General features: G+C 48.3%; 1 protein-coding gene across 5 annotated transcripts in view; it reads right to left on the bottom strand.

The window, feature by feature from the left end:
• DIP2C (disco interacting protein 2 homolog C) overlaps positions 1 to 24,259 on the bottom strand; it is a 387,558-nt gene that overhangs the window by 7,603 nt on the left and 355,696 nt on the right. For all 5 annotated transcript variants that reach the window (XM_010349712.3, XM_074405140.1, XM_074405141.1 and 2 more), the window contains 4 exons: positions 23,082 to 23,143; positions 5,637 to 5,694; positions 3,596 to 3,670; positions 721 to 895 (listed from right to left, as the gene is read on the bottom strand). In XM_010349712.3, coding sequence (XP_010348014.2) covers positions 721 to 895; positions 3,596 to 3,670; positions 5,637 to 5,694; positions 23,082 to 23,143 — 370 coding nt within the window. The remainder of the gene's footprint in view (positions 1 to 720; positions 896 to 3,595; positions 3,671 to 5,636; positions 5,695 to 23,081; positions 23,144 to 24,259) is intronic.

The following is a 24,259-nucleotide window of genomic DNA, read 5'->3' as shown; positions in this document are numbered from 1 at the left end:
TGAATTAGCCAAGTCCTGCCTCTATTTTTAGCAGAACTAAGGAGATAAGAAAGGATTCTGGAATAAGCAAAGACATAAATAAGGAAGTGCACTTTTACACCGTGGCATCAGGAAGCACCCCTGGCCTCATCCCCGCTCTCCTCTGATGAGGCAAAGGCAATGCCATACATCTAGCCACTCCACAGCAGGCACCAGCAGCTGCAGCACCAGGCCCTGTACTCTGATGAGTGCATGGGCAGAGATGGCCAGCCACAAGGGCCTCGAGCCTCGAGCCTCCTCTTCCCAGACAGGGACAGACCCAGCCCTGGAAGTGGCAGCACGCATGTTCCCGCAGCTACTGGGCTAGCTTCTGTCTCGGATGGACCCTGCATGAGCATGCAGCCTTCAGATGTGCTGAGGAGACCCTGAGGGCTGAGCTGGGCACTCTGCTGTGGTAGGCACTGCAGCCTGTGCTCAGCAGCTGGGCCCCTCCCTAATGTTCAGTCTGCATTGGCTCTCAGGACAGGACCAGGTACATGAGGCACAGCTCCGCTTCTGGGACATATTTGCATTTTGCCTTTCTCTTTTAAACTCAGCTCTTTTCACACTGGGTTTCAGCCGGTGCACATGTCCTTCTGGGTTTGGCCGCAGTGAACCTTGGGAATGGCTTCTGCACCTAGGGGAGTCTAACCGCTCTGCCCATCTGTGTCAGGGGGCCATCCAGCCTGGACTCTTACTCACCTCCATTTGCATCTGTGAGCTCAGTTCTCCGCAGGAACCCCAGGTAACCTGTGCGTGCCCAGATGGTCTGGGTGTCTCCAAAACTTAGTCTTGAATTGAAGTGATCTGACTGGAGGGATTCGTCTCCGTAAATAGTGAAATAACCACTGGCATTGTGGGCACTGTGAACCCAAATCTGTGAACAGAGAGAAATGTCACTGTGGAGGACATTATTTTACCTCCAGTGAAGTGAGGCTACAACTCTGACAATAAATTATATTCAGTGATATGAAAAGTTTCCTTGAACTGAATAACCAAGATGATGTTAATCTCATTCAGGTTTCTGGAGACACATGCAGGATACTGAAATAAAGGCACTTTGCCAATTTTGTGGCCAGGCAACCAACCAAGCCATCCACCTATGGGGAATTATATTAAAGCAGATTAGTTGAAGCCTTAAGAAATAGCTTTTAAAAACATACACGGCAAATGAACAAAGTCATACTAGATTCCTTACACTTTTCCAAATGACCGTTTCTAAAGAGCAAGAACAAAGTTGAAAAGCTTTGAGATTTCTTCTCCGTCACCTGGTTAGCATACTTCTAGACATATTGCAATAAAAACACACATCACAGAACAAAACCTAAGGGATAAATGCGCATCACACCAAAAAATGGAGACAAAAATGCTTGGATGTCTGACATCTGGGGAAATGGGTAAGCAAAGACTGATATAGTGACTCAAAGCCACAGCCACGTGGTCACACAGATCCATGGACTGGGCTGGGTAAAAGCAAAACCAGTAAGTTCCACAGATGCCCATGCTGCTCTGCCCACACGGCAAAGGTCAGGAGAGGCAGGGCCTTTTGGACTCTGGCGTGTTTGCAGTGGAGGCATTCTGGGCTTGGCTGTTTCCGTTATTTACTGACAATCAAAAGTGGTAAGTTCCATGAAGTCAGAAACCGGTTTACTACGGCACCCATGTCCCAAGGCAGTGCCCAGCGCGTGGTGGGACTCAGTGCCTGCTACTCAAATGAAAAGACAAAACTGAGAGAGACAGTGCAGCATCCGATCAGGGAAATACGGCATTCTCGGTTCCCAAACACAAAGAAGTTCTCAGAAAGGCAATGGAACGCTCTACAGCCTTAAGAAAGAAGGGAATCCTGCCATCTGCAAGAGTATGGATGGGCCTGGAAGAAGTGATGCCGAGTGAAAAGCCGGAACAGAGAAGGACAAATACTGCTCTGCCTCACTCACATGGAATCTAAAAAGCTGCGTTCACGGAAGTGGAGGGTGAACAGTGGTTGCCAGGGGCTTCAGAGTGGCGAGGGGGAGATGGGGGGCAAAGGCCCAAACTGTCAGAGGGCGAACGGGCTCTGGGGAGAAAAGGTAGCGTGGTGACTCCAAGTGAATAATACCCTACTGTTCACTTGAAATTTGGTAACAACAGAGCCTAAATGTTCTCCACACACACAACAACAGAACTAACTCGGTCGTGGGATCTGTTTCATATTCTGTATAAACAACAAGGCATCACAGCGCATCCCTTACCTGTTATAACTTTCTCAATCACCCCTCAGAGTGGAAAACACACATCCCAATAAGAATGTCATCTTAGAAATTTCACCAGCTCTGGCCACCCTCAGAGGGAAGAGAATTCTGACCTTAGCTCAGCACACATCTCAGGCAGCACCTGTGGGAACCCCTCTGGGTGCTGGGGAAGCGGGCTCTGCTTTCCAGCTTTGTTTCTAGGAATGTATTTAAAGGAAACTCCTAAGTGAGAGCAGCACAGAATTTTATCTTTGTAGTTCTGATCTTCCATGTGTCTGAGAGAGTCAAGCCAGGGGCCAAAAAAAAAAAAAGGCCCAGGAAGAAAAGCAAGGTGGGATGTGACAACTGGTTAGGACTTGCTCATTAATCGTGTGTTCACCCATGCACCATGCAGAAACGTGTTCTCAAGTGTGCTGGAGATGCAGCTGGGGCTGAGGAGGTGGCGGCTGCAGGAAGGGGGACGCCTGACAAGATGGGACAGGTGACAAGCAAAGCGAAGGTGTCCATGGCTGGACAAGGGGCTTGGTCTAATGGCACAGCAGGCCTGGCCTTGGATGGAGTAACTGGGGGGAGGGCACGCGTGCTGGCACCGTGGGAGGAGGCTGGCTCCAGACACGCTCTTCTCCAGTGCCCTCCGCTTCCTCGTAGAAGCAGCATGCTCACTACTAGAAAGAAGAATGGGGAGGAAGGAGGACGCAGGAAACAAGTCGCCTCTCAGACTGGGGATGCCCAGCAGCACCAGGGCCTGCTTGAGATGAAGTGTTAAGAATGGAGACCAGACCGCCCAGCTCCGCGAGGCATCTTTCTCCAGCTAAATCCCACCAGCAGCACAGGGGTTGGGGGGGCACCGCGGCAGGGAGTGAAGAGCCAGCCAGGGTGGGCCCATCCTGAACACAACGGGGCAAAGCTGTCAAGTATCCTTGTTTGCTTTCTGATCTGAAATCAACACGTGATCTCTTGGCTGCTGTGAACTGGCACTGCTGTTGCCCTACCATTGCTCTCTGTGGAGGTCTCTGACATTTTCCTGGTGAAGGACTGCTAAGTATTAACAGCAGGAACACAGAAAGCAAATTCGAAAGCTAAGAAGGAAACTCAGTCCACATGCATAGTGTGTTTAAATCTTTTCTCAATTATTTGAGGAGAATATATTATACTTTCCTAAGGAAATGCGATCTTGTAATTCTGAGCTTTCATGGACTCATTCGAGCAACAAAGCTTGCTTCACGCTATTTCCAAGGCACTCCTAACTCACTCAACTCAGATGGGCGTGTGGCAGACCGAGGGTGTGTGAGCAGTTCTGATGGTGTCAAGACAAGCCGAGGACACTCGGCGGGTGCTCAACTCACCTCTCCGAGGTGTGAGTCCCCCAGTGGTCCTTTCGTTTCTGGGTTGGCAATTATAATCCGAACCCCTGGAAGTATCTATTTGGGAGAGGAAAAGTCTCTTGTCAATGGAAGGAATTCAGGAAGAGGCTACACACAAGCCAACCTCAATCTCGTCTTCATGTCACTTCCTTTTTAAAGACCGTTTAGAAAGCAATTAAATCAACATTATATGCCACAAAGTTATGACTCATTATACAACCACAGCTTCACAATCACGGCATCATGATCACATTCTCACTGTAATTGTTATAATATTGTATGCCATTATGGTGATCTTAAAATTAAACATTTTAAAATGATTGACAATCATATCTCAATAAAGCTAAAAGAAATCTATTTAAAATCATAAAAACAACTTTTGAACAAAAACATGATAAATGATGTAACGTTGAACACAGCCTGACTTCTGCAAAATGGGAATTTTCAGTTGTTTCACTGAAGTTATTCACAACACTTACATAGATTCAATATTACGTCTTATACCCTGGCACAAAGCATGGATGGAAGGTGATGCTTACCGTCATCACTGAAGTCAGAGAGTCACAGAGTTACGTTTTCAGGGGTAAGCATGGACTTGAAGATAACCCAAAATGATTCTGGCAAAACTATTTAGCAGACAACTGCTTTGCTGGTGCCAGAGGGAGAGATTCTGTGTCAACTGCTAGTGAAATCTGGCGGGCTTTAATTAGGATGTCTGTGTGATATCCAGCTCATCTCCACCAAATTGTCAACTCAAGATACTGGGGAGCTGCAGGTAAACATCTCTGTAATGGACGTCAATATTAAACATTTCCTTTTTCATTGAGACAGGGTCTGGCGCTGTCACCCAGGCTGGAGTGTAGTGGCACAGCTACAGTTTACTGCAGCCTTAAGCAACCTCCAGCCTCAGCCCCACAAAGTGCTGGGATTACAGGCAGGAGACACTGGGTCTGGCCAGAATTTCCTTCTTAACGGAAGTTTAGCCTAGAAATATCTCACATTCCACTGATATCACTTAGATAAGGAATCAAAAGTTCATTCTGGAAATCCTGAATATAGCCTGTCTCAGATCTGTTCATCTAACATTTACAATTGAAACAAAGGCAAAACATTTTATGGTAAAAACATAGAATGTCCTGGAATAGTCACACTGTGCTTTCAGTCTGAAGTGAGACTTCAGGGCTCTGGGTTCTGCGGCTGGCGAGGTCCGCCAGACTGTTAACGGTGATGGTGAGCACATTTCTACTGCCAGAACCAACTCTGTAAAGAATTCCAACTTGCAGTCTTGCAGACAATTTTATGAGAGGCCCAGAAACAACATGAGACGTTTTTAGAATTATATCAATGGAGAAGGAATCTGACAATTGGGGCCAAAAAGGAAAAAAAAGAGTCTTCATTTAGGTTTAAGTATGTTTATTGCCCTTTAGTGCTAGTAAAAAACACAACCACTGTGGCAGAAACTACTAGGTATCTTTTGATAACCTTCCTTTTTTACTCCCACAGTAACAGATACCCCGATTTTTAGGCAGGCCTGCAGATATTCAGAATTGATATCCCAATAGTTCCCAACCTTCTTTTGAGCTAGATGTGGCCATGTGACCAAATTCTGATCAATGGTATTTCAGTGTAGAAGAGCTTCGGAACCTTCCCTGTGGTCTGCATGCTTTGTTCTCTTCTTTTTCTGTTTCTCTTCCTGCTGGCTAGAACATGGAAATGAGGGCTGGAGCAGGACCAGCTGCCTCAGCCCCTGAGGTACCCTTGGGAATCGGGATACACTGTGCAGAACGAGGCCAGAGGCAGCAGTGCCTGTGCAGGAAATGCTGACTTCCCAACTTTTACCTGAGGAAAAAAGTCTAACTTGTTTAAAACACTGTTATTTTGAGTTTCTATACTGATTGATATATTACTTTCCAGAAAGCTTTTGAAAAAATATTTCTATAAAATACATTTCTTAAAACTTAAAGGCCCATACACTCAGAAGCAAACTGACACAGAAATGCATGCTTCTTCCTGTAATTCTTACCTTTCCTGATTCCATCAGGGGCAGGCTATGAGGGGATCCTCTTTCCACTAAACGGACTCTGCAAATAGAAAGAAAAAATATTCCTAGATGTGTTTTCTGTCCAGTTTCCCCTTCACCAATTCAGCATGAGGTCATGAGCCCAGCAGGCCCTCAGGGAAAGTTGATTCTGAGCATCATCCAATGGCAAAGACATAAGTCACAGAAAGGGCAACCCAGTAGCAGTGGAAACTGTACCCAAAGTGACGGCCACAAAGAAGGCAGACGAAGCCGCATCTCTCAAATCTGCCAAATAACTGGAAAAATGGCTCTGAACTTAAAGTAACCATGAGTCCACTTATTTTCAGAAAAGGAGAAGAAAACGGATTACAGGGCATCCTTGAAAGAGCTGTGGGTCGCCCAGGACCGTGCCACCTGGTCCTGAAGCATGGATGGCTGCACTGCGGGTGGAAGCAGGGCCAGGTGTGCAGGGGCTGAGAGCCCTCCAAAGGCAGTGTGAGCATCACAGCCACAGAGCAGAGAGAACTGCTGGGCCCTGACGGCAAAACTACTGAGAAAAGAACCTCTTCAAAGAACACGTCGTAGTAATTTAATCTTAAGAACTGCAAGAACATTGCAGCAATCACAGCCAGTGGTTCGCCAACAGTCCCTGCAGGAGCATCATTTCTGTCTTTTGAGGGCTTCACTACTGGTTTTGCATTTTTACCAGGTCCTACTGGACCACGACACTCTTCATTTACCTAAGAGGCAATTTTTATTTAAACAAAGTAAAGCAAAGGAGAAAGTGCTCAAAGGCTTGAAGACGGCAGATCAGAGGAGGACCTGCCTCCCACCTCGGGACAGGCTGTGGGCAGGGAGTCTGTTGGCTCCTGAGATGCCCTTCCTACCATGGATGTGGTTTTTTTCCGGAGATAGGGTCTCTCTCTGTCACCCAAGCTGGAATACGGTGGTGTAATCTTGACTCACTGCAGTCTTGACCTGCTGGCCTCAAGCAATCCCCCCACCTCAGCCTCCTGAGCTGCCGGGGTACAGGTGTGTACAACCACATCCGGCTAACTTCTATGTTTTTGTAGAGATGAGGTCTCACTATGTTGCTCAGGCTGGTCTCAAGCTCCCGGTCTCAGGTGATCCTCCTGCCTCAGCCTCCAAAAGAGCTGAGATTATAGGCGTGAGCCACCATGCCCAGCCCTCACTGAGATTTGAACCACACTCTTAGGCACTGGGCACAGTGGTCTTCCTCTGTAACTGACAGGTGTAGTCAAAGAAAGAGGATGAAGGGGAGGGAAGGGGCAGGAGGTACCAAGAAAGAAGCCAGAATGTCACAGGGCTCTGAGGGAACAGTCCAGTACAGGCCTCTGCAAAGCCTGAGGGAGGCTGTGGAGGGTGTGTGCACCTCTGGGCACAGGGGTGTTCCTGCCACCAAGGGGGAGGCACTCAGCAGCATGGAAGACATGTGGTGCCAGTCAATCCGGGAGCAGCGTGAAGGGCTTGGTGCAGGCGTGGCATGTGTGCCAGTGTCTTCGGAAGGGTCTTGACAGCTGCACTGCTCCTGCAGGACCCAGGGCTGTCTGCAGCCAGGGCCACTGTCTCCTGTGGCTGTTCAATGACTGAGGCTACAGAACAATTCCTCACCCAACCTAGTGTGACTTCTCCTGTTGCTGCTGACAGAGCAGCCTGTGCCAGGGAGGGTCATCTGTGGTGGAGCAGAAACAGGGAAGGCTAGTGGCACTTTCCCATCCGCAGGAGAGGAGACACTGGGGAGGCCGCCTGCGTGTATAAGCAGGAGTCTGATCAGGGAGGAACACTTACTGGAGCCACTTCAGATTGGGTGACAAGCATCAACTCTTTGGTGTTTGTCTTTTTTTGAGATGGAGTTTCGCTCTTGTTACCCAGGCTGGAGTGCAATGGCGCGATCTCGGCTCACCGCAACCTCCGCCTCCTGGGTTCAGGCAATTCTCCTGCCTCAGCCTCCTGAGTAGCTGGGATTACAGGCATGTGCCACCATGCCCAGCTAATTTTTTGTATTTTTAGTGGAGACGGGGTTTCACCATGTTGACTGGGATGGTCTTGATCTCTTGACCTCGTGATCCGCCCGCCTCAGCCTCCCAAAGTGCTGGGATTACAGGCTTGAGCCACCGCGCCTGGCTGGTGTTTGTCTTAAAGGGAAACCTTGCTGCTAACAGCTGATGAGGGCTGCCACAGAGTTCACATGACTCAAGCTCTTCGGGAATACACCAACAGACTGATGACGCTAACCCCCTCCACAAAAGCCTCACTGGGTGCTTTAACACAGAACTGCAAGAAACCGAAGAACTTTCAGGAGCCAGGTAGGGTTATGCTAACTTCAGGTGGGTTACTATTGAGACTTGCCCTGAGAATACCTAGAATTTGTGATGCAACACAAACACGCTCTCCTCTGGACCCTGACCACGCAGCAGCACACAGCACGAGCACACTTGACATATCGGCAGGATGTGCCCATGCCGGACAAGGACACCAACTCCTTCCTGCTGTGCCAGGAGGCCCGCACACGTGCCCTGATCTGAGCGGCCAGTGGAGTCAAAAGCCGGTGAACTGCAGATTCCAGAAATGGGCGATCTGCTCCAGATGAAGACAGTAGCAGAGAAGCCAGGCCAGCTGGCCGGGGCAGCAGTGAGAAAGAGGCACCTAAGATGGTGAGGAGAGGGAAAAAATGAGAGGTGGGGTCAGACGGCCCTGCCTCAGCACCCTACAAAGGCCAGGTGACCAGCCAGGGAGTGAAACGCAGCCAAGACCGAGGGCTGTTTTGGACACACTGTTTCTGTGTCCGTGCCCAGGCCACAGTCATCTCTACTTTAGGATGTCTGAGATCCTGTCACTGGCTGGAGTCAGATGAACTGGCAGCTCTAGGAGCTGTCACTATGGGGATGGCTTCAGAGAGGGTCCAGGGCTCTGCCAGGCAGGGCACAGGCTGTGCAGTATTCCCACGTCTTCCTTCTCTCCATCCCTGTGAGTTTCTGCCTTGGCCTGTGCCCAGCCACTAAGGGGGCATGGAGCAAAACAAGACAGGCGAGGCTCCGGGCAGGTGTGTGCTGGCCAGCGCCTCGCCCTCTGGCCGCACATCCTTCACTCTCTCCTGCTCTTGCCCCCGTACTGACCCACAGCCTCAGGAAGGGGAGCAAGATGGAATCTCAGCTGAGAACCTTGTCTGAAGTGTGGAAAACATGGAAGATCTATCATCCAGAATTTCCTCTCTGGTTAGTATGAAAAAGGTGTGCTTCATATGAAAACAGGCATAGGGTGCTAAATCACTCTGGGCCAGTCTAGGATGAAGCAGCTCAACATCCTGCTAGCAAATGCCACACAGGAATTCCCTCATCTACACCAAGCTGAACAATAGCCACCTAAAGAGAGAGAACAACATCCACATAGCAAAGAGAGGAAAAAAGCTACCCCTTATCTAAGGGCAGAAGAGACGTTTTCCTACAGAACTAGGAGATATATCTGCAACATACACATTGAAGGGCTGATTACCTTCCATGTGCAAAGAACTCACAGCAATAAACAAGGTGATCTTGGTTGTTCTCAAACAAGTGTCCTCCACAGTTACAGGGCGGGCTGAGTTAAGACCCACGTCCAACTGAGCTTGGTGCTGACTTTCTCAAACTGGGGATCATATGCAGATATCACCAGGTTTGGGCAAATTAAATGAGCTATGACTCTGAAGTGCTCACGGTCCGTAAGTTATAAGTAGCTGTTAACATTTCTCAGTTAGAACCAGGTTGTAAGGTTAAAATCAAGGCATCTCCTGGCATGGTTTTACAAGAGAGAGGTGGGCTGCTGGAGGGAAGCGCAGAGGTCTGAGGACTCCAGGAGCCAGAGCAGGGCAGGAGTGCTCCATGAAGGAGGGAGAAACACACACAGAGGCAGCCACGCTAGCCCTCTCCTGCAGGAAGTGTGACTGAGCCACCAACAGGACCATGTGATGCCCTAAGAGGACCCTCATGTTGCAGGAGCCATCGTGCCAAGGCCTGTGCCCAGCAGAGCTACCTTCTGTGGCAGAGCACCTGCCACTCAGGTCATGCTGCAAAGTCTGCTTCAGATAACTCAGGGCTGAGTAGAGCTGCCAGCTCCAGACCCAGGACTCTGTGCCGCTCTTCCTGTGCCTCCAGCGTGTGTTACTGCTGACCAGATCGGCTCCAAGAGGTGTGCACTGACACCCTCCCCAGGGGAAAGTCAGTTTTAAACAGTGCACGTACTTTCCCATCAGGGCTACAATTTAACTGTGTGTCTGAATAACTCTTCCAGCCTGGCCTGTCTTGCCCCTTATTTCTTCTTGACTCTAGTATAAACCCTGGACTTGTAGGGAATGAACTGTCTTTTGACACTACGCTGTTAAGTGGACTTGAAGTTTGGACTTTTATTGAAAAAGCAGAGACAGAGAGTTGACATGAGGGTACTTGCCACTAGCCTCTAACCTGCTCTGTCCTTGAACTGCTCTCAAACTGACTGAAATTAGCAACTTGTTTCGCCAGAAGCGATGCCTCGGAAGGCTGGAGCCCTGATTGTATGGTGTAACCCTGGGTGGGGAATGAAGGCATAGGGGTCACAAGGTCTTTCTGTGAGGTCTTCATTCTTCATAAATGCTTCCTGGCATCACACACTTGACCTCCTGGGAATGGGTGGGAAGGTGCTGCTTAGATAACCCGGTTTTTCATCATTTGTCTGAGAGCCACGGTCAAACCTCTCTCTAATCCTTCCCCACAAAGCTACAGATGGGACTCTCTTCCTCCAACTGAGATTCTCACACAGGGGCAAGAAGCGTCATCTGGGCCAGGCAAAGGGGGATGAGCACACTGCCCTCTGCCCAGGACCACCCCCCCAAGCCCTGGCAGTACCTGGCATCCTCCCACTGGCTGGCAGAGCACCCAGCAGCACACCAGCTCCAGAGACATAATAACAACCGAGAAACAAAACAGCATTCTCTACCCCAACAGACAAGCGCTGGCACATGGCAGCACCGCCCCCACCAGAAAGACAATCGCTTCAGATGAGTGCAGCTGGAGCCGTGACCAACACCTCGGGGCAGGCACCTGATGCAGAGCACCACCCTGTCTGCCCACGCCGCTGCTCAGCGCTGGCCCGATGGCCACTCATGACCTGAAGGTTCATGCACCCTCTGCACCTTCAGTCTCAAAAACCAGCATGAGACCAGATGCAGACAGAGCTGGTGCTGACCTCAGTGCCAACTCTGTGGCATTTCGAGGGGAGCAGACGGGACACAGAGTAACCTGGGGCCACATGCAAAGCTCAGCTGCAGCGCAGCCATGCTCACTGTTTGAGGATGGCATTTACGTATGTGCTGCTGAAAAAGCAACCAGAACTTAAGATTTTAAACTACAACTTCTTCCAAAATCAATTTGAAACATTTAAAATACCCAACACAATAAGACCATTTGAACAACAACCTTTTAAAAATCCCCCCAAAAAGAGGAGAAATTAAATGTTCAAAACTTTTAGGCTAATTGACAGAGATTCTGTGATTGAGCCTAGTCTGCAGCCTCCTGGCAGCTGAGTTGCAGGAGGAGACTGAGGCAAGTGTTACTGTCAAAGTTGGGATTTTAAGGTCTTGCTATTTCCTTTGCAACCAGTGAAGCACATAAGAGCATTAAAATCACAAGGAATAGCAATGCTTAAAAATAACAGGCATCATGTTCACACATTCAAAACCACTAACAAAACAAACAAGGCCAAAAACAAAGGCACTATTATCTCTACAGGAGGGGCTCCTGGGACTCAAGCCCTAACAAAGCCATAGATGACTGCATGAGACAGCCACAGTGGCCACCACAAAAGGCTAAGGGCAAGCAGACTTGGTCATGGAAGCCCAGAAACAGACACCAATCACCCTGAAAATGAGCAACAAGAGAAAACAGAAGAAGGCTTTCATCTAACCAACAGCATTGCACAGATGAAGTACCGAAGCATACTTTGTGCATGTTTTCACGTATAGAATTATAAACTTAACCTGACCCCTCCAATCCAGACTCTTGTGCCTCCTCTCCCCTTTCTCTCCCTCAGGAGGAAGAGAGTTCTCTGTTCTTTTCTTCCCATAAAAGGCACATCTGGAGGTGTGGACTGAGCCTACCTTGCAGCACAAACTGCCCTCTTCCATCTTCTTCCAAGGCCAGGTGGTTTCCAAGTTTCCAAAGTGCTTGATCTCTGAATGCTAAGTCTGAGCACAGACCCCTGCTACCTAAGATCCCAATCACATGCATTGATGTGCAGGGTGCAGTGGCTTATGCATGTAACCTTAGCACTTCGGGAGGCTGAGGCAGGAGGATCACTTGAGCTCAGGAGTTTGAGACCAGCCTAGGCAACGTGGTGAGACCCCATCTCTACAAAAAATGCAAAAGTTAGCAAGGTGTGGTGGCATGTACCTGTAGTCCCAAGTACTCGGGAGGCTGAGGTAGGAGGATCACTTGAGCTTGTGAGTCAGAGATCACTGTGGGCTGTGATCATGCCACTGCACTCCAGCCTGGGTGACAGAGTAAGACCCGTCTCAAAAAAAAGTGGGGGGCCGGGGGGAAGCATCAGTATTACTGTGGCAAAGAGTGGGATAAACTGTTTATCGCTTTATGTCCATCCACAAGGTTTTCATGACAAATTCCTTTGCACTGAATTAAAAACAACAACAACAAAAACAAACAAACAAAAAAAAAACAAAAAAAAAAACACCTTTTTGTTTTTGAGAACTCCTTGGCTTTAAAAAAAAAATACTTTCTGAATAAGACGTCAAAAGCACAGGCCACAGAAACAAAAACAAGCAAATGGGATTATATGTAATTTAAAAGCTTCTGCACAGCAAAAGAGAACAATCAAAGTGAAAAAACCACCTACAGAATGAAAGAACACATTTACAAACTACTCATATGAGAGGGAATTAATATTCAGAATATATAAGGAACTCAAACAGCTCAACCTCAAAAGCAAAAACCCAAGCAAAGAAAAAACCAAACAATCTGATTTAAAAATGGGTAAATGATCTGAACACACTTCTCAAAAGACATAAATGGCCAGAAGATACATGAAAAGCGCTCACATCACAAATCATCAGAGAAGTGGAAATCCTTTTCTTTTTTTAAGTGAAAGCAGGTTTATTAGGAAAGAAAAGGAATAAAAGAATGGCTACTCCACGGGCAGAGCGCAGCATGGGCTGCTCAGCCATTACCAGAGAGGTGAAGTTCAAAACCACAATGAAATCCCACCTCACTCCAGCTAAGATGGCTATTATCAAAATGACAAAAAATATCAAATGCTGGTGAGGGTACAGAGAGGGAGGAGAGACTCTTAGACCTGTTGCTAGAAATATAAACTAGTACACACACACATACACACACACACACACACACACCCACGAATAGAACTACCATATGATCCAACAATCTCACTGGGGGTTTATCCAAAGGAAGGAAAATCATCTGTCTACTGCAGAGACATCTGCACTCCTCTGTCTACTGCAGTGTGGTTCACAACAGCTAAGATACGGAATCCACACAGGAGTCCGACAGCAGATGAATGGATATGGAAAGTGTGGTATGTTACACTGGATACAATTCAGCCATAACAAAATGAAATCCTGTCATCTGCAGCAGGATGGAAGAAAATGCAGGACATTACATTAAATGAAATAAGCCAGGAATAGAAAGTTAAACACTGCATGTTCTCACTCGTGGAAGCTAAATAAAGTTGATTTCATAGAGGTACAAAATAGAAGGGATACTGGACGCTGGGGAGAGAGGGATGGGGAGAGATTTGTTAAAGGGAACAGAGTCACAGCTGGATGGGGGGAATAAGTTCCCGTGTTCTGCAGGATGACTATAACTAAGTAATTTACTATTCAAATAGCTAGGAGGAAGACACCAAACATTTTCAAAGAAATGATGCATGTTCCTGATCTAATACCCCGATCTGCTCAGCATGCGCTGTATGTATTGAAACATCACTATTTACCCTATGAGTTGTACAATTATGCGCTAATTTAAAAAATAAAAAAAATTAAAAATACACTTTTTAGGACAGTTTCAGATTTAAGAAAAACTGAGCAGATGGTAGAGCTCCCACGTTGCCCTACAATACAACCCAGTTTCAGAATGTACGCACATCTGACATCAGTTAGGACTGGTGAGCCAACACTAAGATGACTGAAATCCATCCTTTACTCAGGCTTCCTCACTTTCCCCCAATGCCCCTTTCCGTCCCAGGACCCTACCCAGAATCCCACATGACATTTGGCTGTTACGTCTTCTTGGGCTCCTACGGGCTGTGACCGTCTCTGAGAAATGTCCTTGATTTGCTGACCTTGACAGTTTTGAGGGGACTGGGGAGCTGTTTTGTAGGCTGCCCTTAGGTTGGGATTTGTCTGACCTTGTTCATGGATAGACGTGGGTCACTGGTGTTTTGGAGAAAGGCCTCGGAGATGAGCACCCCTCCCCGCTCGTCACCGTTGGTGGTGACCTTGCACTGAGCTGGGTCACATCCGCAGGTTTTCCCCATCCCCTTCACATGCCCTCTGGAGGCATCACTCTGCACAGCCCATGCTGCAGAGGAGAGGGCATGTACTCTCCTCCTGGCTTCTGAGATGCAACACTGCTGGCCTCATGGAGGGCACAGCCTCCTGTCTCTGGGTGACCAAGCCCATGCCCCAGGCCCAGAGCTTTTGTTTTTAGACAGCATTTATCATGTCATGTTTACATGCAGAGGCAACACTGTTGATATTGGAGGGAGGGGATGTTGGTCAGCCCAAGGGCCGTCAGCAGACAGTAGAGTGCTGGGGTCTGGGGAAGGTGGAGGGGTCAGGAGGAAAGTCAGCTGCAGGGGATCATGGTGAGTGGGAAATGCTCATTGCTTCATTTAGGAGATAAACTGAGGCCCTGAAAGGCTTAAAGTCACACTGATGCGGCAAAGGGAAAGAAGAAATTAGAAAATTAGAAAATGGGATGTGAAGACTCAAAATATCAATGAGTTTAAACATGGATGCAGTCTCTCTGGGATATGGATGGTAATTCTAAAAAAGCACAGACAAAAATATTATGGCAACAAGCCTGCCTCTTCCTTCTCCTGAAAACATGCCTCGGAGGGGCAGGGCCCAGAGCCTGCCTCTGGCAACCATCCTGGCCTGCTTGCAGCCGGCCATGGTGCTCCATGGCTGCTCTCCTTCCACACACATCCGGCTAGGGAATTTTTGGAGAGTGGGGAGCCAGAGAGGCGGGAGCAGTGCAAACCAGGCTATGGGAGGATGGCAGGGCCTCGCAGGAGACTCTCCCGTCCAAATAACAAGTGACATGGTGTAAATGTCAATTATTTCCTTTTCATTCAGTTTTCTCCACTGGGTAGTCATCTGTTTTCTAGTGGACTGTAAGTTCTGTTTAAGGAATCGTGAAAGTCATACTGTCCCTTACTCAATGATCATGTCTCGAGCTGGGCAAGACGACGGATTAAAAGGCTGTTCATGCCTGAAAACAATCAGAGCAGAAGAAATAAAGGAGAAAAATATAAACTAATCATAAGAAAAAAGGCATTTAAATGAGTACATACACAAAATCGTATATCCATGTAAAGGTACAACTATATCAGCTAACTGTACCAAGACCTACAGCCAGCACTGTCCCAAGCACCTGACACATACTAAGAATCCCCCTAGCAGGGCCGGGCGCAGTGGCTCAAGCCTGTAATCCCAGCACTTTGGGAGGCTGAGGCAGGTGGATCACAAGGTCAAGAGACCGAGACCATCCTGGTCAACATGGTGAAACCCCGTCTCTACTAAAAATACAAAAAACTAGCTGGGCATGGTGGTGCGTGCCTGTAATCCCAGCTACTCAGGAGGCTGAGGCAGGAGAATTGCCTGAACCCAGGAGGCGGAGGTTGCAGTGAGCTGAGATCGCGCCATTGCACTCCAGCCTGGGTAACAAGAGCGAAACTCCGTCTCAAAAAAAAAAAAAAAAGAATCCCCCTAGCAACTTTAGGAGTGGCATTGCTACTACCACTTCACAGGCAGAGAAAGTAAAACACAAGAAGGCAGCCTGTGCAGGATCTCACAGCCAGAAAGTGATAGATCTGAGGCCAGACAGTGGGTCCTGAGCCTAATCCAAGCACCTGTCAGATTTATCGCAGCCAAACAACTCTGAGGCTCAGCTAGGGGACCCAAGGGACGGGGGAGTGAGGGTGAGGCTCCCGGGTACACCTGCTGGGGCAGTCACCTGAGGAGCATGTGACACACTGAGAAGCCAGAGAGAAAAGTACCGTCATGTCCTTTGATGACATGGAGACATCCTGAGAGATGAGTTGTCAATCGACTGCGTCATTGTGCAAACACCATGAGTGCCCTACACACACCTGGATGGGGGAGCCTCCTGACTGTGTCATTGTGCACACACCACTGGTGTCCTACACACACCTGGATGGGGAGCCTCCTGACAGTGTCATCGTGCACACACTATGAGTGCCCTACACACACCTGGATGGGGGAGCCTCCTAACTGTGTCATCGTGCACACACCACTAGTGTCCTACACACACCCGGACGGGGGAGCCTCCTGACTGTGTCACTGTGCACACACCACTGGTGTCCTACACACACCTGGACGGGGGAGCCTCCTGACTGTGTCATCGTGCACACACCACTAGTGTCCTACACACACCTGGACGGGGGAGCCTCCTGACTGTGTCATCGTGCACACACCACTAGTGTCCTACACACACCTGGACGGGGGAGCCTCCTGACTGTGTCATCGTGCACACACCACTAGTGTCCTACACAGACCTGGATGGGGAGCCTCCTGACTGTGTCATCGTGCACACACCACTAGTGTCCTATACACACCCGGACGGGGGAGCCTCCAGTGTCATCGTGCACACACCACTAGTGTCCTACACACACCTGGACGGGGAGCCTCCTGACTGCGTCATCATGCACACACCACTAGTGTCCTACACACACCTGGATGGGGAGCCTCCTGTGTCATCGTGCACAGACCACTAGTGACCTACACACACCTGGATGGGGGAGCCTCCTGACTATGTCATCGTGCACACACCACTAGTGTCCTACACACACCTGGATTGGGAGCCTCCTGTGTCATCGTGCACACACCACAAGTGACCTACACACACCTGGATGGGGGAGCCTTCTATGCTCCTATGCTGTGTGGTACAGCCAAGTGCTCCCAGGCTGCATGCCTGGACAGCACGCATCTACACACGCAACAGCATTTCTGTATCTAGACATAGAAAAGGGACTAGTAAAAAATGCTGTAAAGAGATAAAAAACAGTGTGTACCCATATAGGAAACTTACCCATAAACAGAGCTTGCAGGGCTGGAAGCTGCTCTAGGTGAGCAGGTGGTGAGTGTGCACAAAGGGCTAAGACCTCACTGGACGCGGCTGTCAATTTCATAAGCACTGTGCCCGTAAGCGACACTAAATCTACATGAAAATTCCTCTGCTAAATAAATTAATCTCCATTTACCATAACTTTATGTTGTAAATTGCTAAAAGCTTTTTGACTCATTTATAAAAACACAAATTAAAACATATTGTAGAGCTGTACAATTTTCCTTATATCCTTATAAGCTTCCAATTAAAAGCTTTTTACTTTTTAAACTTTTTTTGTCAAAAACTAATAGACACACACATTAATCTGGGCCTCCACAGGGTCAGGATCACTGAAATTGCTGCCTTCCACCTCTACATCTTGTCCCACTGGAAGGTCTTTAGGGCAGTGACATGCTTGGAGTTGTGATCTCCTATGGGAACAATGCCCCTTCTTCCAGAGTCCTCCTGAGGGACCTGCTGAGGCTGTCTTACAGTTAACTTTCCATTGTAAGTAGAGAGAATGTACTCTAAGGTAAAGACCAATGGTAAGTACGTAAAGCAGTTACACAGCATCTTTTATCATAATCCAGTATCATGCATGTACTGTGTACGATCCTACTTGCTGCATGTTTATAGGACTGGCAGTACAGGTTTGTTCATACCAGCATCACCACAAACACGATGACTACAATGTCAAAAATTCCTCTGAAAAAACTCCTCCATTTTCAGAGGAATTTTTTGGCTTCACTGCAGTCTTGGGGAACCACTGACGTTTAGAGAACAGTGTCTTGGGGACCACTGTGGTCCGTCATTGACAGAACGTCACTACGCAGCACATGACTAATTCAGTAAAGGGGCAGGGGCTCCACTTACAGCCAAGCTCCCAGTCTGCTGAAACCACAGGCCATGATGAGTGCACTAAAGACCAGCTGGAGAACTCTGGCACCCTCCCAGTGAATCCTTCTCATGCACACATGTATGCACACGAATGCACTCACACACAACATACTTCCACATCCATGCACATGTGTGCATACTTGTAACACAACTCCACATACAAAACATAAGGCAATACTAAGACTCAATTTGAATGTGCACATGCACATACATGCAACACACACAATACTCACATAGCCAACACACCAGCACAAATGCATCTGCATCCACACATGTACACATGCAACATACTTACACACACAAAATTCAGTACACTATACTCACATGCACAAACTCACACTTGCACACACATGCATGAGTGTGCACTTGCATTCTTGCAGACCCTCATACACTTGTACCACACACCCACACACCCACACAACATACACATGCATGCTCATACTTGCATGTACTCTGTGTATACGAATACATGCTGCATATTTGGATGCACACACAAGATGTGCAAAGCCATAAACATGTACACCAGCTGAAACAGTCATAACTGCAACACACTTGCACACCTGCAACACTCATGACACACACACACGTGTCTATATTTGCAGCACACAATATACACAATACACTCATGCACATGCATGTGCAGTTGAAACACACACAGTATTGCACACACTGGCACACTTGCAACACAAAATAGCATCATATACACAATACTCTTGCACAAACTCATACTCTAATGCGCGTATGCACTTACATCATACTTGTACCCAGATCACACTCACCCATGCAACATGACACAGGCAAGCTCACATACACACACAAACTCACTTTCACTTATGTGCAGACACGACACTCGCACACTTTCAACACACACACACACAAGGATCTGACCGGGTTGAAGTCTGCTGTTTAGTTGTTTGTCTTCTTCTCTATCTTCACTCCTTCCACTCTGCTGCTAAGTCTCAAGTCTACTGATGGACTTTTATTCTGTGCCCCCTGCTCTCAGGATCTTGATACCTGGGCTAACCACTGAGTTGGAATTAATTTAATGTCTATGCTTTTCTGGTAATACTCTTTAACTATAACTTCAAGTTACAAGCCCTGAGGAAGCTAAGAAAGTTTTCATTCTTGGACTTTACACCAGTGTAATGTTCGTAAGATCTAACAAATTGCTAAAACTATTTCTTTCTGAAACAAGGTCTTGCTCTGCCGCCCAGGCTAGAGTGCAGTGGTGTGATCACAGCTCACTGTAGCCTTTAACTCCTAGGCTCAAGCAGTCCTCCCACCTCAGCCTCCTGAGTAGCCAGGAATACCGGCACATGCCACCACACCTAGCTAATTAAAAATGTGTCGAGATGGAGTCTTGCTATGTTACCCAGGCTGGTCTCAAAACTCTTGTGCTCCAGTGATTCTCCTGCCTCAGCCTCCCAAAGCACTGGGATTACAGGTGTGAGCCCCTGTGCCCAGCCTTAAAACCCCATCTTTAACTGTGGACAAATACCCATATTTTTTCCTACTGAAAGTCTGAAAAACTCAAGTATTCATGAAAAGACCAAATTGGAAGTCACTAGAGACTACTGAATTCATTTTAAATGAATAACATTGAAAAGAATATTTTAAAAATGAACAGTCTCTTCCAGATAGTCTCAACAGTTTCATCATTTCCTTCCTGCACATATGGGACTGTGATCTGTACCAGAAGCAGGGAGAGTGTGTCTCCTTGCTCTGAGATGCAGAAATGCTCTCCAGGGTGACCTGTGCAGATGCAGGCGGGTCCCACCCACCACGGCTCCATAAATAAAAAGGGCATCAGAAATAGAGGCAGAAAACCAAGTAGAAATGGCTAATGAACCTGTTTGACCACTGACTTCCACAATGGTGGTCTTCCTCTGTAAGCCTTCACTCTCCTCCTCTCTCAAGTAAATTGCAGGTGCATACCAATAAGCTAACCTTCTCCAGAGTAATTAGATGATAATTGGGCAGGTGCCTTGGAGCTCCCAAGTGAGTGTGCCACTAAAGTGACAGAGCAGTAATTAATCCCGTGACAGAACCTAATGCAGATCAAGTGAGAAAACCACCATCCCGTTTTTATAGGAAGAATAACAAGAAAGAAACAGGTCAGTGCTTTTGGTGGCTCTCACTTCATGCCTCGCAGCTGCTGGCCTTGGACTGTCTGACTGTCTCACCCTCTGTATTCAGCTGCCCTGGGCCTGTGGAACGGAAGAGGCAAGTCCTCTGTCATCAACCGGCTGCCAGAGCCCAGGGACAGCGTCTGCCCCAGTCTGACACTTCACAGAGTTCCCTGACATCGTCCTCACAGGTGCCTGGAAAGACTGGTTTCACTGCACCTGTTCTGAGCACCCTCAAAGCTCCTGCTGAAATGCCATTCCCAGGGTTGGAGGTGGGGCCTAATGGGAAGAGTGGGAGTCATGTGGGCGGATCCCTCAAATAGGTGTAGCACCTCCCTGGGGGTGAGTGGGTTCTCGCTCTACCAGCTCCCAGGTGAGCCAGTGGCTAAAGAGTCTGCCCCCCCATCCCCTCCTCCCACTGTGTGATCTCTGCACATGCAGCGTCTTTCCCTCCACCGTGAGTGAAGCACCCTGAGGTGTGACCAGAGGCAGATGCAGGTACACTTCCAGTAGAGCCTGCAGACCCCTGAGCCAAATACACTTCTTTTCTTTATAAATCACCCAGCCTCAGGTGTTCCTTAGAGAGACTGAAAGGGACTAACGCAAGAGGGAAGCTGAGGTGACAGAGAATAACACCTCGTCCCAAAGATGCTGACCTCTGACCTGTGTGACCCAGAGCCCCCTTCTGCCAGTGGCTTCAGCACAAGGCGTTGTTACATGCTGGTAAAGGTCAGAAGTAACGATGGAGATTAAAGCTGGATGACATTTTTACCTGGGAATATTTAAGGGAGGTTTAAGGAAGGAGAGAGCTTTGGAGCTGAGCTTGGAAGATTGGAGGGAAGGCTCCTGAGGCCAGAATCCCTGGAGTGGGCTGGGGGCCGTGGGCTGCAGGCAGCATTGGAGGAGAGGCTGGGACACCGCTGACTTCCCTGCACTGGGGTTAAGGGAGAAGGGGCCCAGCCAGACAGAGGGGCACAGACAGACCCAGTCAGAAAGGTCAAAGAAGAGAACATCGTGAGAAAAAAAAAAAAAGGGAAAAGAATGAGGGAGAGTGAGAGCAGCCCCAGGAGCCGGGAGGGAAGGGTGGCGTCTCCCACCCAAGTGCACGGGAGGAAGAGTGGCACAGGCTGCCTCTGGAGGCCAGCAGGGAGCAGTTCAGGGGTGCCCGGGCAGGGCCTGGTGAAAGGAAGTCCCTCTGCCATGTGGAGCAGGACTTTGTTTTTGTTCTTTGTAAGTAAAATGCTGAGGACGCAGGGAGGGTCTGAGTCTTGTGAAGACATCGGCATCCGAGCAGCTCCCCTTGGTGCTGCTCAGACCAAGGCAAGAGCCAGAGCCGTGAGTGCTGACGGGCATGTGGGACCCCGACCTGGATGGTGCGCTCCTGTTTCCTATGAACCCTCACTTCCATCTCAGATGCTCTCCAAAGGAGCTAGCAGCCCAGTCAGGGCAAAGTTTGCTCTTTGAGGGCCAGGCCATACACAGAACTGCAAGAATGTGTTCTTTGATGAGCTACTGCTCACTTCTTCAGGAAGTTATACAATTATAAGATGTTTTCCAAAGAATTCTTATGGGGAGTCAAGCAGATTTGTTTTAGAGCCTAAAAGTGATTATTTAGAAAATTGTACACCCAGAAACAAGTTATCTAATCTCAAATGACATTTCTGATTTCTCTAAGTGGTCCAGTCTGAACTTTGTCCCCGGCAGCTAGTGACCCTGGGCAGGTGATGTCCCTGGCCCACAGCCTGTAGGGCCTCTCTAGGGCTTCTAGGTGGCCACCACTTATCTGTTATTTCTTAACTGTGCAGCCAGTGGGTCTGTCGACCGGAGGTTCAGATACAAGAGCCACAGGGCCAGGCACACATGCATGAGAGTGAACCCTGGTCAGGGCAGCAGTGGCTTCTGGGCCTGGGAGCTCTCAGCCACGGGCTGTTCCACGCAGGCTGCGGGGCAGCATCTCTGCCTCCCCCCACCAGATGCCAGCTGAGCCACTGCTCACATTGTGAGGACTGAAAATGCCTCCAGGCACACCAGACCTCCCCGGGGCACAGGCACACACAACAGCACGTCACAGAGCAGCTGCTGATGGTGATAAGGGCAGACACCACGTCCCACACACTTCACCTAAGCCACAGTGAATGGGCATGTCCAGTCACCAAGTGGAAAATGACCTGTTTCAATGGGGAAGTCTGCAGTAAAAATGACAGCATTCTTTCCTTCCTCTCTAGAGGAAGGTGAACAGGCGAAATTTCATCTGAGCAGGTGAGATTCCTCCACAGGTCTTTTCATCCTGCTCAACCCTATCATCCCTGCCTCCTGGAGACGTACTTACACACTCACCAAGAACTCCACTTTTCTTCTTCGGGGCCACTTAGGAGGCCATATAGAAAAGGTGACCCCTAACCCCAATTTTAAGCACCTTCACAAAACATTTCCATTCATGTAAAGAAATGTGGGCAGGATGCTGAAATTTTATAAGAGGTGCAAAATGGTGCCTCTTAAAATGGCCAAGGAAAAGAACCAAGCACCTGCCCCCGGTGAGACAGTCAGATAAAGCGGCTCTGGCCACATTCTTCCTACCACTGCTGTCCCGCAGTGGGTTTTTCTTTTCTTTTTTTTTTTTTTTTTTTTTTGAGACAGAGTCTTGTTCTATTGCCCAGGCTGGAGTGCAGAGGTGAGACCTCAGCTCACTGCAACCCCTGCCTCCCAGGTTCAAGCAATTCTCCTGACTCAGCCTCCCAAGTAGCTGGGATTACAAGTGCTCGCCACCATACCTGGCTAATTTTTAGTGGAGACAGGGTTTCGCCATGTTGCCCAGGCTGGTCTCAAACTGCTGATCTCAGGTGATCTGCCTGCCTCAGCCTCCCAAAGTACTGGGATTGCAGGAGTGAGCCCCTGTGCCCAGCCAGTTTTCTAATTGCAAAGTTCAGGCCAATGCCTAACTCCACCACGTCACTCACGACAGCCATGCTCTGAGCGTCATGCCCACCACTTCTCCTACACAGATACCTGCGTGCAAGGCCACAGAACAGAAAATAAAAAGGAAAACAAGAAAAAACCCCAGCAGCATACAGTACCTGTCATGCCTCAGGGCCCTCATGTCCACGTAGACAGTGGTTGGGTCAGGTCCTGAGGTCCCCTGCAAGCAACAACACAGGGTGTTTAGTTCAAGTTTACGTGGAAGATCAGGGTCTATGCTTCTTTTAGCTGGGAAACATTTCTTTGGTAAAATCTTAAAGTGAAAAATAAAACTAAAAGCATTTGGACCAACAACCTCTTCAAGGCACCAGCTGTTAGCTTTCAGTTTGATAACCTAAATTCCAGAAGGAATACCTGATTAGGATAATACTGGATTCACACAGCTTGACGACCGATATACAGAAATAGGAGCGAGAAGAGATAAACCACACACTGTGCCAATTAAAAGGAAACTGCCGGGATGGCGGCTGGCCGCAAAAGCAGGTGGGAAGGGTATGAAGCATCTTTGTGGAGAAACTTCTACTACATGCATCCACCTTTAAAAACAAAAGGTGTATTCTGAGGGCCCAGGGCAGTGAAGCAGATGCGGGACGTGGACGGACACGTCAGGGAGGAAGAGGTGAGGGCAGCATCTTGATCCTCCGGCCTCAGGAGGACACTTTTGGCCAAGACATGGGTCAGAGAAGGGGTATTTTATCCTGGTAAGCTATGCAGGACTTTGTGGTTGAGCCATTGGGCTGCTGATTTCACACAGGGATCCAGAAATCTTATCTTGGCACCACAAATTGCTTGAAAAATTACACCATGCTGATTTCTGACCAGTTACCTCTGTCCAGGTAAGAGCAGTCTCATTAGGTCTCATTACAAACCAAAATTGTATGTCCACTTTTTGGGAAGGCAATATAATACCTTGGTTGGAAAAAACACTGAATCTACAATAAATTTACCAAAAAAATAAGGAATCCCTTCAGAATTCGTTTGAACAATTACACTAAAATTCTTCAGGAGAGAATTTCAATTTTTGTACTAAATGCATAAAATTGTCTTGTTTATATATAAGAAAAAAAAACAAAGACAATGTCACTAAAACATGCCATAGTACTCAGTAACCCTGTGCTGTGGTATCTCACCACTGAGATGGAGAAAAAGAAGAGAACATGCGAGTCAGCTGTGCAGCGAAGCCGCCGCAGACCAGCGCCAAGCAGAGAACCAGCCACGGTGAGTAATGCAAAATACACAGCCACAGAGGGTCAACTAAGAATAAACAAGCAAATGG

Source organism: Saimiri boliviensis, chromosome 8 (assembly GCF_048565385.1).
Source record: "Saimiri boliviensis isolate mSaiBol1 chromosome 8, mSaiBol1.pri, whole genome shotgun sequence".
In the NCBI taxonomy this organism is placed as follows: Eukaryota; Metazoa; Chordata; class Mammalia; order Primates; family Cebidae; genus Saimiri; species Saimiri boliviensis.
Note: the sequence above shows the minus strand (reverse complement) of the source record. Positions and strands in the feature narration are given on the sequence as shown.